At 41.0% G+C, this 18,174-nt stretch overlaps 1 protein-coding gene across 7 annotated transcripts in view; it reads right to left on the reverse strand.

Annotated features, from left to right (window-relative positions):
• Positions 1 to 18,174, reverse strand: part of HERC2 (HECT and RLD domain containing E3 ubiquitin protein ligase 2) — a 273,658-nt gene that overhangs the window by 119,036 nt on the left and 136,448 nt on the right. For 6 of the 7 annotated variants that reach the window (XM_045448942.1, XM_045448938.1, XM_045448941.1 and 3 more), the window contains 7 exons: positions 7,074 to 7,261; positions 5,787 to 5,979; positions 4,189 to 4,371; positions 1,824 to 2,005; positions 1,108 to 1,255; positions 833 to 1,029; positions 369 to 599 (listed from right to left, as the gene is read on the reverse strand). In XM_045448942.1, coding sequence (XP_045304898.1) covers positions 369 to 599; positions 833 to 1,029; positions 1,108 to 1,255; positions 1,824 to 2,005; positions 4,189 to 4,371; positions 5,787 to 5,979; positions 7,074 to 7,261 — 1,322 coding nt within the window. The remainder of the gene's footprint in view (positions 1 to 368; positions 600 to 832; positions 1,030 to 1,107; positions 1,256 to 1,823; positions 2,006 to 4,188; positions 4,372 to 5,786; positions 5,980 to 7,073; positions 7,262 to 18,174) is intronic. The other variant, XM_045448940.1, reaches the window with a different exon arrangement.

Below are 18,174 nucleotides of genomic sequence, written 5' to 3' on the forward strand. Positions count from 1 at the left end.
AGGTTTCTTTAAAAGTTGAGTTGTTCAATAAAAGTCAGATTTCATAAATTTACATTTTAAGATAATTAAAACTAACAAACATAATTACCAGTACCTTCTATGTTGCTAACACCCTTTTATGTCTTTGGGGGCTAAAATAAGACATGAACTAGTAATTTGTGTAACACCATGAGACCAGGCCCTATTTATCACAGACACAAAGCAAACAAGGGAAGATAGACATATGGCTTTCCTCAGGTTGCATAGTTTCCTAGACAGCGTGCATGAACTACAAGAATCAAGTTCATTCTAGCACTAATGTTAGCACTCAGTTCCAGCATAAAACTCCTCTGCCTTATTACCAAGTAACTGAATACAAGTTCACCTACTGGTTTGAGCTGATTCAATGGGCAAACGCGACACATCCGCATGTCTGAGAACTGTACAGTGATCCTGCCCTTTGGGGTGATGCGAGTCACCGTGCCTTCTCCAAACTCATCATGCATGACTTGTCCCCCCAGGCGCAGGCGACCATCGATGCCTCCGATCACGGCTAGGACTGCCATGAGGCCCCCCACCTCTGGATTTTCGGAGTCAGGAAAGTAATCCTCTAACAGGGCCTAATGCAGACAGACAGCTAGTTTGAAGAAGACAGCCAAGGGTGCTGCCTGTTTCTTACACATTTATAACTAAGCCAAGTTCATTTTTATACTAGTTTCTTCAATAGTTATTTCCACTACAATATGGTTTAAAATATCTTTAAACAAAATACATGTCATTTCAAAAGATAATTTAAAAGTGAAATCAACATTCTACAAAGAAAAACTAACAGATATGAAAACGCAGCACCCACCCCCTCTGGTGGCTTTCCTGTGCAGCTGCGGGTGACAGAGTGGAGCTGAGAGTTGATGTACTTGTTTATGAGGCCGTTCCACTGACCCAGGGAGTGGAGTGTGCGGAGCAGTGCCACCACCTCTTCTGCCAAGGTGCTGCTATGAGTGGCAGTCAGAGAGGCCTGTGGGCGTGCCCTCCGCCGCCTCAGAGTAGATTCTGAAAGAGACATGTGAGAGAGGAGCTACATGGTGCCCTACTCACTGAACCAGGACACAAGTAAGGAGAGAGGCCCACCTCTGAGGAACGGGATATCTGAAGAACAGGTGGTGAGCAAGCTGCCCAAGAAACCAAACAGCTTTTCCACAAGGCATTTCATGTCCCTTGCCCTTTCGATCTTGTCCCATGATGGAAGCACTGCTTGCAGTAAATGCACAGCTAAGATCTGACAAAAGGCAATTTAAAACGGCAAACATTAAAGAAAACCATAATCTGTGGTTTTACGTTAAGAGATAACAGATTTTTATTTTCTTTTTTTTTTGTCCCTCTAATGCAATTAATCATGTGAAAATTCAGATATCCATTATTTTACAACCAGATAATTACACCCAAGTTGATTAATGATATAGATTATCAGGAGTTGGAAAAAGCTACACTACAGATGCAGATATTCACTTAATTAAAAAATAATTCTTTTCAGCTTAATTCTTCTGAAGACAATTATACTACAACTCCTATGAAGCAGATAAGAGAAGCTGGTAGGATTTATCACTTCAAAGAAAAGCAAGTCAACTACAGTTTAGCAACTTAAAATCAATTTAAAATAATCAAGGACTTCAGCCCCTTGCACTAGAAAATCTACTTTGGGTTAGTTCCAGTTCTTTTCTGCACTCATTGAGTACAGGCACCTAATTATGATGACTGGGAGAATTGGTATCTTGATGCCACCTCTTAAGGGGATTGCACAGTTTCAAAATTCACACTGAACAGCATCATCCCAGCAGCACAATTACCTGTCGCTGCAGCGAGGCAGCAGTGAAAGGTGCATGTCCCTCCACAACCTTCATGAGCAGGGCAATCCACTGTGGGGAGCTGAGGGCAGCACACATGTGTGGCGTGAGTGCAATGCTCCGCACAAAGCCCAACGTGCACCAGCTCCGGTGCTGCTCCCGGCAGACCAGCCTGTTTGGGGAAGCTGCCACAGTGAAACAAACCAGCTTGGCACCAAATTTCTAGAAATAAATACTCAGCACAATCTACACTTTTAATGTACTTACCGTGTTATGTTCGATAATAGCCTACTTTACAAATATACTACAATTTCACTAATTCAAAATGAGAGGAGTGAGAGAAAACCCTAGTAAAGGAACATTTTACAACACTTTTAAAACCTTCAAAGTACATGAGTAGCTCAAACCAATTAAGGAGTTTCATGTACTTATTATTTATAGGCAGTAAGAAAATGATTCACAATTCAAACAGCAGTTATTAGAGTGCATCTTGTATATTTTAAAACCTCACGTGTTATATATCATCAGGGCACTTGGATGGCTCAGTGGATGAAGTGTTTGACTCCTGATTTCAGCTCAGGTCATAATTTCACAATTCATGAGTTTGAGCCCACAAAGGGCTCTTTGCTGACAGCACGGAGCCTGCTTGGGATTCTCTCTCTGCCCCTCCCTGGCTCACGCGCACACATGTGCGCACACGTGTGCTCTCTCTCTCTCTCAAAAATAAATACACTTTAAAAAAAATAATAATAATAAATATCTCCCATGATCTTGTTTATACTTAATCTGCACCATAAATTTCCAATCCAATTGGATTTTTAATAAGTCTGCAGTAATAGAACAAGACTAGGAGGCTTTCATGAGGTTTATCCAATTTGACGGACGCAACTGACCCTGTCTGCTCCTCCTGGCTTCCAGGTCTCCACTCATGGGTACCCAGGGGCTTCCACTCTTTTCTGTCAGAGGCCCGCCTGCCAGGGCCCAGCCCTCCTGCTCTCTAGGCTTCCAGAGGCACCGCCATCAGACACAAGTTCATGCCTGCACTCAGTTACACTCACACACACTCACACACACACACATAGACACACACACACATCAACTTTCACAGTCACACCCTACCACAATCCCACATACTCATTTTCATAGTCATTGATATACTGACACACAATCACTCATAATTACCACACACACTCACAAACACACCCAGCTACTCACACACATTCCCTTCCCCATTTCACACTCACACCTGTAGCCACTCACATACTCAGTCTCACTCAGAGACAAACTCTCCCATACTCACAAGCACTCTCACACATACACACACACTCACTCCTCCCACTCCATCAACTCCTTCTCTCCACACTTAGACATATTCACATTTTCATGCAAACATTTCAGTGGGTTGAACTGTATCCCCCAAAATTCATGTTCATCCAAAACCTCAGAATGTGGCCTTATTTGAAAATAAACTCTTTGCAGATGTACTTCCTTAAAGTAAGGATTGATATAATACTGTATTGGATCAGAGTGGACCTTAAATCCAATGAAAGTCCTTATAAAGAAGCAGAAAAGGACATAAAGAGACACAGGGCAGTCCTTTATGTGAAAATGAGGCAGAGCCTGGAGTGCTGTGGCCTCAAGCTAAGATACCCTGGAGGTATCAGAGCTGAAAGAGACAGAAAGGATCCTCTTCTAAAGTCTGTGCAGGGAACACAGCCCTGCTGACACCTTGATGTTAGACTTCTGGTCTCCAAAAATCTTTGATGTTGGAAAATGTGGTCTCCATAACTCCATTATGGGGTGAACTGTGTCCTACCTGCCTCCCAAAATCAGTATGTTGAAGTCCTAACCCCTAGTACCTTAGAATGTGACCTTATTTGGAAATGGGTCCAGGGGAGATATAATTTGTTTGGGAGAACTTAAACTAGGTTAAGGTGGGTCCCTAATCCAATTATGACTGGTAACCTTATAAAAAGGTGAGATTTGGAGACAAACACACACAGGTAAATATGAGGTCAGTAATCTACAAACTAAAGAATGTCAAAGATTGCCAGCAAACTACAGGAGGTAGGGGAGAGGCCTAGAACAGATCCTTCCCTCACAGCCCTCAGAAAGAACCAGCTCTGCTGACACCTTGAACTTCTAGCCTCTAGAACACGGAGAAAAAAATTTCTATTATTTAGGCCACCCAAGTGTATGGTACTTTGATGTGGCAGCCCAAACAAACTAACCAAGTTTGCAGTAAATTGTTACAGTGGCCCTAGGACACTAATACACACGCACACTCACCCACATGCTCACACTCACTGACACACACACCAAATTCATAGCCCCAGTACTCTGTAGGCCACAACTATTCATTGCATACATGTCTTGTCCGTCGTTCCACTTTCCACTAACATTCGCAGCAGTCCACACAGGGTCTTGGTGGCTTCACTCTGCATGATTTCAGCATGGACTCCAGCAGAGAGACAAAGAGTTTGTAGTAAATTAACAGTACTGGTAAGCATCATTGCAGTGGGATGAATGTTCCTTTCAATTTGTTCAGCTTCTGGAAAAAAGTATCAAAATAAGAAGCTATATTCCCAAATAGAACTGGAAAATATCCCTGCATGTAACTTAAGGGATTTCATAACACAGTTTTTTAAGGAATTTAATATCACAATTTTTACTGTGGAAAGGGAAGTAGCTCTTTACAAGAAAAGAATTCAAAATACACTAAACACCGTAATCATCTCTGTCCCCACCTTCCTCAAAGAAAATAAGCCTTCCAAATTACAGTTTAATTTTTTAAAGCAATCTCCACATATGGCTCAGAAGCACTAAAACAATTACAAGGATTTATTCTTTTAGAAAGACAACTTATCAAATGTCAAAAACTGCTTGCTGATGAGCTAGCTATGCCCTGGATGAAGATAGAAGTGCCTGCTCCATGGAGGGGAAGCAGAGGCTCATGTGTCAAAGCCACTGACTTTCTGACAAGGGGGCACGTGACAGCCAAGCTATAGTTCTGTCACTTAGCCAGCTCTGCTCAGGTTCTGACTTGTCTGAGTGAAGACCCCAGACAGAGAACTGGGAGGAGGGACAAGTGGCCTAGACATCGTGTGCTCAGACGCAGTGATAACAAAACCAGCCCTGACCAACTAAGCATGACTCCAAGTTTCACATATGTTACTCCCAACAGCTCCACAAGGCGTCATCTGTTTACATCTGAGGGGGCGTGGGCCCCCACAAGTGACATGGATGGAGCAGAGCCTTTTCCACTCTCCATACCACCCATCTTCTACTGAGCTCAGCCTCTTAGGTTTCTTCTCCTGACCATACACGTGACTTCCAAAGCCTGACCATGCAGTGCATACAGCTAGCACCTGAGCCCCAGGAATCAGCCCAGGCCTCCTTGACAGTCTCACCAAGACCAGCCATGGGAAGTTTCATTCATACATCCCAAAGTCTTTTGGACACATTGGAAAATGTCATGAAGTCCTCCTCCCACAACCTTGGATTTACTTAGATAGGATTTAACTTTCTGGGTTCACTCCAAATTTTCATTTCTGGTTTCCTTAAGGTAATACTGTACTGACTAATTCCACATTATTCCTAGTCCACCAGGCACTGACTCACTACCTCACACAGGAGACTCAGAGCCAAATGAGAAGGTCCACTAGAGGTAAAGACATAGCAAGCAAGCCCTACAGTGCCAAACTTTACTGGACTGTCCCCAAAGGGAGCAAGGGAGTCAAATCCAGCTAGGCTGCCAGTTACCAGAGCCATGCTTTTAACTCCTATATCAGAATTACCTGGGGCTTATTTAAACTGAACCTTTAGGGGCAAGTCCAAAACTACAGAGCACTGTCTGCAGGTGAGTTCTGACACACTGTTCTCACTTCCAGATGAAAAGGACAGCCAGCTAGCATTAGCACACAGCTTGCCAAGCTGCCCCAGACTAAACAGCCCCAAGGCACCCACCAGAGTCATCCTCTGTGTCCGAGTCCTCTGCTGAGGGCTGTGTTGAGGCTGGCAGCTCCGCCAACTTGAGGTCATACTTCCCTTCTTTCCCCATCCTGTAGGAGTTGGTGCTGCCTGTGTCCCACTGGACCCTGATCCATCCGTCCTCTCCAAGTTCACCAATCACACGCCCAAGACCAGGAGGAGGTCCATCCTGAGGAAGCCAAAACAAAGATCAGTTAAGAGGGCCCACGCCTGTTCTGTCACACAAAGCCTGTAAGGACTGCTGTGTTACTGTGCCCACAGACTGCTCCAAACCCACCTGCACCATGCACAGCTCACATCATCACCTTAAATCAAACATCAGGAAATAACTGGCTTATACTCCTTTACCAAAGAGGTAAGTGGGAAAAGAATTGCATCAATCAGCATCCTTCCTAAACCAATTAGAGATGAGGCTTTCAAGCCTAGTCCTGATGCCCCTATTCCTTGGCTCGATCCCTCCATTGGGCTTCAAAATACCAGAAACCTGAAACAAGCACCAGCATCTCCTGTTTTCCTCTTGTTCTTCAGTTTTCTCTCTGGAACCTAGAGTGGAGACTCCGTCTCTCATGTCTATGAGTGAAAGCTGTTTTTAGGATGCTGCTACCTGTTCTAGGACACTTCTGAAATGATTCTGGTAAGACCCATGCTTAACAGTGAGGTTGAGAAAACCTAGAGGTGCCCAGAATGCTACCACACTGTAGGAAGGTGAGCACTATCCTTAGCTAGTGACTACGGTAATAACACAGACACCAGTCCCCACAATCTCTCCTTGTGAGACCTCACAGAAGCTTGGGAGTGATATGCCACAAGGAGAAACAGAGAGGTGGCCACCACCCAGCTGGCACACCTGAAACTGCTAGGGTGGGGCACTTAATTGGGCACATGGCCACCACCTCTCAGCACCTGGGTTTTTCTGCCTCACAGCTTTTAGAACACTATTAATAAGATGAAGTCTACTCTTTCCTGCTTACTCCTGCTCCTACTCTAGGCTCCCCCTCAAATTGAGCCCATGCCAGTAAGTTTTCTAAAAACAGCCATGACTCCTTAAATACATGATCCTGCTTGAGGTGCCCCTACAGCCACTGATACTCTCTACTTGTTTTGACTCTATTCACCTGCCCAGGAATCCACAACTACATCATCTGTCAATTGCATAGGCCCTGAGTTAACATAGTTATATATTCCAATTCCACCCACTAAGAGCAAGCAAGTAAAGATGGTGACTAATGTGTGGCTAATGTGTTTAAAATCAAATCTGAGTACCTGATCACCCCATTTCCAATCAACGCCTCTCATGACCCTGGTTCCAATCTTCATCATGGCAGCCAGTTCTGGCCCTGAAACTGGCAGCTGTACAGGAGCTGTTTCCTTTCTTGTCTCTTCCAAAACTGTAGCAGAAGCTCCTCGGGCAGAAGCATTCATATCCTCTTCAACATTATCACAACTAGGACCTATCAGAGCATCAAAAACAGCAGGTGAGCCAACAAGTAGTTACAATATCCTAATCTTAATACACTTTTTTAATTTTTTTTTAATGTTTATTTTTGAGAGAGAGAAACAGAGTATGGGGGAGGGGCAGAGAGAGAGGGAGACACAGAAACTGAAGCAGGCTCCAGGCTCTGAGCTGTCAACATAGAGCCCGATGCAGGGCTCAAACCCATGAACCATGAGATCATGACGTGAGCTGAAGTCAGGTGCTTAACCCACTGAACCACCCAGGCACCCCTTAATACACTTTTTTCAAAAATTAGTAAGGACTGATGAAAATAATTTTAAAGAATCTATAGTGTATAGTGTATTATCAATATAATAAGTACCATGAAAGATTTATTGATGAGAATTTAAAAAGATAAAAGGAGAACCAAATATATAAATATATATCAGAAGAGGGGCACCTGGGTGGTTCAGCTGGTTAAGAAGTCAACTCCTGTTTTCGGCTGAGGTCATGGTCTCATAGTTCGTGAGTTAGAGCCCCACATCGGGGCTCTGCACTGACAGTGTGGAGCCTGCTTGGATTCTCTCTTTCTCCCTCTCTGCCCTTCCCTGCCCCTCCCTCTCTCTCTCTCTCAAAATAAATAAACTTTAAAAAAAATGTTTAATTAAAGAAAAGTATCAGAAGATATAAAAGATATAGAATGATCAATAGAGACATTTACTCTACTTCTAGGAATTATGCCCCCTCTTCCAAAAAAAGCAAATGATTAAGTTAGAAAAATACTCATCACATGTTTTATTAGAATAGTAAAGCAAAGGATAACCACCTAAATGTCTAACAATGAGAAATTAACAAACTTTAATTATGATACTATGCAGAAAAGAGCTAAGAACAGCAGGCCTGATACCACTGTCCTTAGAAAGGGCTGGCTTGCAAGGTAGCCCTCAGCTGGCCTCTGGGAACCTGGATCTCAGGAGGGCTCCCACCCCTCCCTGATAAGAGGCCTCACAGTGCCTAAACTATTTGTACAATGTGGTCTCTGCTTAAACCTGCTTCCTTCTAGGGGTCTAAAATTTGGGTATATGCCAGGAGGTGCCTACATGACCTGCCCCTGTGCAAATCCTAGGTGCTGAGTCTCTCATGAGCTTCCCAGGTAGACAACATTTCACATGTACAATCAACAACTCTTTGCTGAGAATGAACTTCATCCTGTGTGACTCCACTAGGACAGGACTCGTGTCAGTTTCTCCCGGACTTTTCCCATGTGCCTCTTCCCTTCACTGATTTTCCTCCCTAGTCTTTCACTGTAGTAAATCTTAGCCCTCAGTGTGACTATACCCCGAGTCTGATAAGGTCTTCTCACAAAGCACTGAATCTGGGTGTGGTCTTAGGGACTCTGACACAGGGATGGCAGCAGTAGGAATCTCTAGAACAACCTTGACTAGCTGAAATATTGCATAAGTATTGTTTGGTAAAAGGAAGAATGAAGGGGTGGAGTATGATGAATATTTGGTCCTTGATGGCAATGAAATCATCCATAATATAAAACAGAAGCTGAACCATCAGCTACAAGAAGTAAAATTTACAAATGGATTTTAAAATAGTGAATTTAACCCCAGGAATCAGCGTGCTGGATCCCCTGGCTACTTTTGGTCTTGTTGGCTAACTTGAGATGGGGGGAAAGTACAGTCCTGGTAACTCCTTCAGTCTTTGTTCTCTCCTCCAAGTGGGAGGAAAAGGTGCCCAAACATTCCCAAAGGTGGGCTTGGGTGGGTCAAAAATGTACATAGTCTGTGATCCTCTCTCCTCCAAAAGGGATTTAAAAAAAACGGTTATTCAATTCTTAGGGCTGGAGTAAAGCTTTAGATAAAGTAAAACTTTTCCCCAGTTTTACTAGGAAAAAAAATATTCTTTTCTTCAGCCCAGCTCAATGGTGCCTCAGTGAGACCTCAAAAAGGGCATCTGTTACATTCCAGCTAGGAGCTCCCCTGGCAGATATAATGCTAACCCTATAAATGCCAAATTTACTGCAAAGGATTTGAATACATTTGCAATAAGAAAAAAAGGGGGACCTTTTTAAGTGCTTTTGTATTTTGTGGCTGTGATATCTGATGCATACATAAAGTTAATATAAAGTATTACATGCTTATAATTTTTTTCTTAATGTTTTTATTTATTTTTGAGGGAGAGGGAGAGATAGAGCATGAGCAGGAGAAGGGCAGAGAGAGAGGAAGACAAAGAATCCGAAGCAGGTTCCAGGCTCTGAGCTGTCATCACACAGCCTGTTGCAGGGCTTGAACCCATGAACCATGAGATCATGACCTGAGCTGAAGTCGGACACTCAACTGACTGAGCCACCCAAGCGCCCTGCTTATAATATCTTTTATTAAAGAAAAATAATCCTGATCAAGGAAAGCGGTAAATATAGATATGTATTCATGGGACACAATTCCCTTGCTTTCTGTAGCCAGGAGGAAGGTTGAAATTTAAACTCCTAACAAAGGCCCCCATAATTAATAATTTGTGCTATGACTTTTACCTATTTGGATCCTCTGGAAAAAAGGGAGATCATATAAAAAGAGAGGCAATTTCTAGATGGAAATACAAGTTTGAGACTTTTTAAAAGCATTTTTTAATTACTCATGAGGTCTTATGAAATCAGATGCATGACTCATAGAGGCTGTTTTCTAGACTGATGCATATTTTTGAATGGGTCATGTGGACACAAAGATTGAGAAGACCAAAGAGCTTAAGAAAGCCTTGCTTTTTCACTTGGACTTAGAAGACTGACGCTGCAGTATTTCAAAGTTCACACAAAAAAACATTAGAAACCAATCAGATCTAATAGACACACATATATACAGAACTGAAAAAAAGCAGGATACACAATCTTCTCAAGGGTACATGGAACATTCTCCGGGATAGCCCGTATACTAGACCACAAGTCTCAATAAACTGAAATATACTATAATCATACCAATTACCTTCTCCAACAACTACAGAATGAAACTGGAAATAACAAAAGAATACTACAAATTTTACAAGTATATGGAAATTAAATTACAAACACTTAACCACCCAAAGTAAAAAAAAATCATGAGAGAAATTTTGTTAGTACCCAAAATCTATAAAGAATTTATCAAACTCAACACACAAAATACAAGTAATCCAGTTAAGAAATGGGCAGAAGACGTAAATAGACACTTTTCCAAAAACATCCAGATGGCTAACAGACACATGAAAAAAATGCTCACCATTACTCATCATCAGGGAAATACAAATCAAAACAATGAGATACCACTTCACACCTATCAGAATGGCTAAACAAGAGGCGTGGGTAAGGATGCAGAGAAAAGGGAAGCCTCCTACACTACTGGTGGGAATGTAAACTTGTGCAGCCACTCTGGAGAACAGTATGGAGGTTCCTCAAAAAGCTAAAAATAGAAGTACCCTACTAATCCAGCAATTGCACCGTTATTTACCCAAAGAATTCAAAAATAAAGATTTGAAGGGGGTACATGCACCCCAATGTTTACAGCATTATCAACAATAGCCAAACTATGGAGAGAGCCCAAATGTCCATCAACTGATGAATGGATAAAGAAGCTGTGGTATACACACACACAAAAACACTCTCTCTCTCTCACTCTCTCTCTCTCTCTCACACACACACACAGACACACACACACACTGAAATATTACTCAGCCATCAAAAAGAATGAAATCTTGCCATTTGCAGCAATGTGATGGAGCTAAAATATATTACGCTAAGCAAAATAAGTCTATGAGAGAGAAACAAATACCATATGATTTCACTCATATGTGGAATTTAAGACACAAAACAGATGAACATACGGGAAGGGAGGGAAAGAAGAAAGAGAGAAACAAACCACAAGAGACTCTTAATGATAGAGAACAAACTAAGAGTTAATGGAGGGAGGTGGGTCAGAGATGGGTTAGACGGGTGATGGGTATTAAGGAGGGCACTTGTGATGAGCACTAGGTGTTGTACATAAGTAATGATCACTGAATTCTACTCTTGAAACCAATATTGCACTGTATGTTAATTAACTAAAATTTAAATTAAAAAAAATACTTTGAGACGAATGAAAACAAAAACACAACATACCAAAACTTATAGGATGCAGAAAAAGCAGTGCTATTGGGGAAATTGTTATCTACAAAGGCATACATTGAAAAAAGAAGAGGGTGCCTGGGTGGCTCAGTGGGTTAAAAGTCCAATTCTTGATTTCAGCTCCAGTCATAATTTCATGGTTCGTGAGTTTGACCCCCACGCTGGGCTCTGCACTGACAGTGCACAGCCTGCTTAGAATTCTCTCTCTCTCTCTCTCTGCCTCTCCCCTACTTGCATACACACACTCTCTCTCTCAAAATAAATAAACTTAACAAAAATGAAGAAGAATCTCAAATCAGTAACTTAACTCTACACCTGGAGGAACTAGAAAAATAAGAACACAATAATATACCCATAGTAGAAAGAAAGAAAGAATAAAAACTAGAGCAGAAATAATTAAAAAACAATAGAATCAATAAAAGTCAGTTTTTTGGAAAATATCAAAAAAATGACAAACATTTAGGTAGATTAAGAAAAAAGAGACAAGATGCAAATAACTAAAACCAGAAATGAAAGTGAGGACATTACTACTGATTCTACAGAAATAAAAAGAATGGTAAGAGAGTACATGAACAACTATACAACAACAAATTAGCTAACCTAGATGAAATGGATAAATTCCTAGAAACACCCAAATGATCTGAACTGAGTTAAGAAGAAATAGAAAATGTGAGTAGACCTAGAATAAGTAAAGAGACTGAATCAGTAATCAAAACCTCTCAACAAAGAAAAACCCAGAGCCAGATGGCATAACGGATGAATTCTACCAAACTTTTAAAGAAGACTTAATACCAATTCTCTAACTCTCCAAAAATAGAATAGAATGCAACAAATCCTAACTCACTCTGAGCCCAGCATTACCCTATAACAATACAACTATAAAATACAGTTCAAAGAAATGAAAGAAGACCTAAATAAATATAAAGCCATCCCATGATCATAGAAAGAAAGACTTAATATTTGTTAAGATACCAATACTCCCTAACACAATCTACAGATTCAATACAACCTCTAGAAAATCTCAATAGCTATTTTTTTCCAGACATGGAAAAGCCAGGCCTGAAATTCCTATGGACCTGAATTCCTGAAATGCTAAGGACCCAAAATAGCCAAAATAATCTTGAGAAAGAAAAATAAAGTTGGAAAACTACTTTTTTATTTCAAAACTTACCACAAAGCTAGTGTTCACAACAATGTGGTACTGACATAATGACAGACATACAGACCAACAAAATACAGAGTCTAGAAATAAACTGTAATAACTATAGTCAGATGATTTCACAAGGGGGCCAAGACCTTGGGAAAAGAAGTCTTTTCAACAAACAGTACTAGGACAACTGGATAACAAAAAGAGTAAAAGGAGTTCTTACCTCACACCGTAGGAAGAACTGCCTACAAATGGACTAAAGACTTAACTATAAAAACTAAAACTATAAACTTAAAAAAAGAAAACACAGTGAGCCATCCCCATTAACTGGGATTTGGCAATGGTTTATTGAACATGACATCAAAAGCACAAGAAACAAAAGAAAAACAGACAAATTGGACTTCACCAAAATTTAAAATTTCTGTGCATCAGCGTAAAACACAACCCACAGAGTGGGAAGAAATATCTTCATATCATATAACTGATAATGGTCTAGTATCCAGACTATGTAAAGGACTCCTACAACTCAACAATACAAAGACAAATACCTCAATTTAAAACTGGGCAAAAGTTTTGAATAGCAAGTTCTCCAAGAAAGAGAAGAGAGGCCAAGATGGCAGAGCAGCTGAAAGTTTTCTGCTTCTCTCCTTCCGGAAATGTAGCTAGATAAGCACCAAACCATTTGTACACCCAGAAAACTGATATGAGGATCAACACAACAATCTGCATAACGTAAGCCACAGAACTTAGCAGGGATGCAGCATGGAGAGGAGAACTGGGAAAGAGAAAAGCCACGGAGGGTAGGGAGCTATTTTTGCTTGCAGAGAGAGGACAGAGACAGAGGGAAGAGTAGAGGAAAAACACTCCAACTGAAAGTAACTGAGAGAAAGAGAGTGAGAACGCCCATAAGGGACTGAACAAGAAAGGGAGGAAGGAGAAAGGGGAAGGTTGTAAATACCATTAGGACTCTATAAAAGGGAAATACAGAGTTGAAACTCTCGATATGTGGCAGAGCTCTGGTGAGATGGGCGAATCCCCAGGAGCAAACAGCAAGGTCTGAGGGGGTCCTCTGGCCACATAAGGAGAGGCAGCTCCCCTGCTGAGAGGACATTTGGTAGAGGCTATGCAGCCTCCCCACAGGCAAAGGTCCCAGTGAAACCCATAGAACATCCATATTTGCTGGTGTTGGAACATGATGTTAGGGGGCTGTGAAGCCTGGCACCAGATATGTATTGTGATTTACCATAATCCCTGAAACACTGCTGCTACACAATCACGCCAACTTTTTCCGGGGCTGGCTGGCACCCACAGATATCTAGGCCACAGTCTCTAGGCATCTGCAACAGTACCATCATGCGAACATTCCTGAGGGCAGGCTGGCAACTAGCCATTGCTCAGTGAGACCCTCCCCAAGAGGGTCTGAGCAGGTCAAAGCCACAGGGCCCTCAGAAGGGATTTGGAAACACAGCGTCATCTGAAATGAAATTCAAGAGGGAGGTGCAACCTTGCACACTGACAGCGTGGTCCCACACAGTATAAAAGCAGGGAGTGGATGGAAGCCGGAGACAAAGAAAGGGTGCTTGATTGCCGGTACATGAGAGCACGGAGTTCTGATACTAGAGACTGGGTACCTGGCTGACACCATTTTCACCTATCATACGCATGTGCATACACGTGTTCATGCACCACAACGACCCACCCCAGTAAGCTAAGAAGCACCATCCAGTGGAGAATGGAGCCATTACACAAAACCAGGTCCAACTGTGCCAGCCAAGCTCTAGATGACCACCACAAGACTCTCTGCCTGCTTAGTTGAAGGACTATAAAGTGCTTCATAGTTTGACTGCTAGAGGAAACAGGATGTAATTTCATTCATAGTTCATTCTGTTAGCTGGTCCATCTATTCAATTTTTTTTTCTTTTCTTATTTGTGAAAACAGAAATTATGTTTTTATAAAAAAGATTTGAAACCAAGAGTTGGTTTTTTGAAAAATAAACAAAATTGACAAACCTCTAGCCAGGCTTCTCAAAAAGAAAAGGGAGATGACACAAATCGATAAAATCATGAATGAAAATGGAATTATTACAACCAATCCCTCAGAGATACAAACAATTATCAGGGAATACTATGAAAAATTATATGCCAACAACTTGGACAACCTGGAAGAAATGGACACATTCCTAAACACCCACACTCTTCCAAAACTCAATCAGGAGGAAATAGAAAGCTTGAACAGACCCATAACCAGTGAAGAAATTGAATCGGTTATCAAAAATCTCCCAACAAATAAGAGTCCAGGACCAGATGGCTTCCCAGGGGAGTTCTACCAGACGTTTAAAGCAGGGATAATACCTATCCTTCTCAAGCTATTCCAAGAAATAGAAAAGGAAGGAAAACTTCCAGACTCATTCTATGAAGCCAGTATTACTTTGATTCCTAAACCAGAGACCCAGTAAAAAAAGAGAACTACAGGCCAATATCCCTGATGAATATGGATGCAAAAATCCTCAATAAGATACTAGCAAATCGAATTCAACACATTTTAAAAAGAATTATTCACCATGATCAAGTGGGATTCATTCCTGGGATGCAGGGCTGGTTCAACATTTGCAAATCAATCAACGTGATACATCACACTAATAAAAGAAAAGATAAGAACCATATGATCCTGTCAATCGATGCAGAAAAGGCCTTTCACGAAATCCAGCACCCTTTCTTAATAAAAACCCTTGAGAAAGTCGGGATAGAAGGAACATACTTAAACATCATAAAAGCCATCTATGAAAAGCCCACAGCTAACATCATCCTCAATGGGGAAAAACTGAGAGCTTTTTCCCTGAGATCAGGAACACGACAGGGATGCCCACTCTCACCAGTGTTGTTTAACATAGTGTTGGAAGTTCTAGCATCAGCAATCAGACAACAAAAGGAAATCAAAGGCATCAAAATTGGCAAAGATGAAGTCAAGCTTTCGCTTTTTGCAGATGACATGATATTATACATGGAAAATCCGATAGACTCCACCAAAAGTCTGCTAGAATTGATACATGAATTCAGCAAAGTTGCAGGATACAAAATCAATGTGCAGAAATCAGTTGCATTCTTATACACTAACAATGAAGCAACAGAAAGACAAATAAAGAAACTGATCCCATTCACAATTGCACCAAGAAGCATAAAATACCTAGGAATAAATCTAACCAAAGATGTAAAGGATCTGTATGCTGAAAACTATAGAAAGCTTATGAAGGTAATTGAAGAAGATATAAAGAAATGGAAAGAAATTCCCTGCTCATGGATTGGAAGAATAAATATTGTCAAAATGTCAATACTACCCAAAGCTATCTCCACATTCAATGCAATCCCAATCAAAATTGCACCAGCATTCTTCTCAAAACTAGAACAAGCAATTCTAAAATTCATATGGAACCACAAAAGGTCCAAAATAGCCAAAGTAATTTTGAAGAAGAAGACCAAAGCAGGAGGCATCACAATCCCAGACTTTAGCCTCTACTACAAAGCTGTCATCATCAAGACAGCATGGTATTGGCACAAAAACAGACACATAGACCCATGAAATAGAATAGAAACCCCAGAACTAGACCCACAAACGTATGGCCAACTAATCTTTGACAAAGCAGGAAAGAACATCCAATGGAAAAGACAGTCTCTTTAACAAATGGTGCTAGGAGAACTGGACAGCAACATGCAGAAGGTTGAAAATAGACCACTTTCTCACACCATTCACAAATATAAACTCAAAATGGATAAACGACCTGAATGTGAGACAGGAAACCAACAAAACCCTAAAGGAGAAAGCAGGAAAAGACCTCTCTGACCTCAGCCGTAGCAATCTCTTACTCAACACTTCCCCAAAGGCAAGGGAATTAAAAGCAAAAATGAATTACTGGGACCTTATGAAGATAAAAAGCTTCTGCACAGCAAAGGAAACAACCAACAAAACTAAAAGGCAACCAATGGAATGGGAAAAGATATTTGCAAATGACATATCGGACAAAGGGCTAGTATCCAAAAATCTATAAAGAGCTCACCAGACTCCACACCCGAAAAACAAATAACCCAGTGAAGAAATGGGCAGAAAACATGAATAGACACTTCTCTAAAGAAGACATCCGGATGGCCAACAGGCACATGAAAAGATGCTCAACGTCCCTCCTCATCAGGGAAATATAAATCAAAACCACACTCAGATATCACCTTCGCCAGTCAGAGTGGCTAAAATGAACAAATCAGGAGACTATAGATGCTGGAGAGGATGTGGAGAAACGGGAACCCTCTTGCACTGTTGGTGGGAATGCAAATTGGTGCAGCCGCTCTGGAAAACAGTGTGGAGGTTCCTCAGAAAATTAAAAATAGATCTACCCTATGACCCAGCAATAGCACTGCTAGGAATTTACCCAAGGGATACAGGAGTACTGATGCATAGGGGCACTTGTACCCCAATGTTTATTAGCAGCACTCTCAACAATAGCCAAATTATGGAAAGAGCCTAAATGTCCATCAACTGATGAATGGATAAAGAAATTGTGGTTTATATACACAATGGAATACTACGTGGCAATGAGAAAGAACGAAATATGGCCCTTTGTAGCAACGTGGATGGAACTGGAGAGTGTGATGCTAAGTGAAATAAGCCATACAGAGAAAAGACAGATACCATATGTTTTCACTCTTATGTGGATCCTGAGAAACTTAACAGAAACCCATGGGGGAGGGGAAGGGAAAAAAAAAAAAAGGTTAGAGTGGGAGAGAGCCAAAGCATAAGAGACTCTTAAAAACAGAAAAAACTGAGGGTTGGTGGGGGGTGGGAGGGAGGGGTGGGTGGGTGATGGGTATTGAGGAGGGCATCTTTTGGGATGAGCACTGGGTGTTGTATGGAAACCAATTTGACAATAAATTTCATATACTGAAAAAAAAAAGATTTTTAATTTTTTCTACTGCAATTTTTTGTAATTTTTTATTCCATTTACTTTCATCCTTTCATTTTATTCTATTTTATTGTATTTTTTTTAATTTCCAAACGTTTTCCTATTTTTTTCCCTTTTTCTTTCCCTTTTTTCTCTATTCTATCATGCTTCTTTCAACAACCAGACTAAAACGCACTTAGGATCTAACATCCTTTATTTGATTTTTTGTGTTGTTGGTAATTTTTTCAATTTTTACTTTTTATTTTATTAAATGTTTTTCTTCCTCCAAAATGATGAAACTACAGAATTCACCCCAAAAGAACGGACAGGAAGAAATGACAGCCAGGGACTTAATCAACACAGACACAAGCTGGATGTCTAAACCAGAATTTAGAATCACAATAATAAGAATACCAGCTGGGGTTGAAAAAAGCATAGAATCCATTTCAGCAGAGGTAAACGATATAAAATCTAGTCAGGGCAAAGTTAAAGATGCTATAGTTGAGATGCAATCTCAAATGGCTGCCACAACAGCAAGCAGGGATGAAGCAGAGCAGCAAATAAGCGAGCCTAACACAGCACCAGTAATAATAATCATTTATAAGTTATTCGATTTTCTTAAAATAAAAACAAAAACAGCTTCAAACATCACACAACTAAATAAACCCACAACAAGAAACTTTAAGAGGTGACAACATGGCCTCAGAATCCATGGAGGC

The sequence above is a fragment of the Leopardus geoffroyi genome, chromosome B3, assembly GCF_018350155.1.
Source record: "Leopardus geoffroyi isolate Oge1 chromosome B3, O.geoffroyi_Oge1_pat1.0, whole genome shotgun sequence".
Lineage (NCBI taxonomy): Eukaryota > Metazoa > Chordata > Mammalia > Carnivora > Felidae > Leopardus > Leopardus geoffroyi.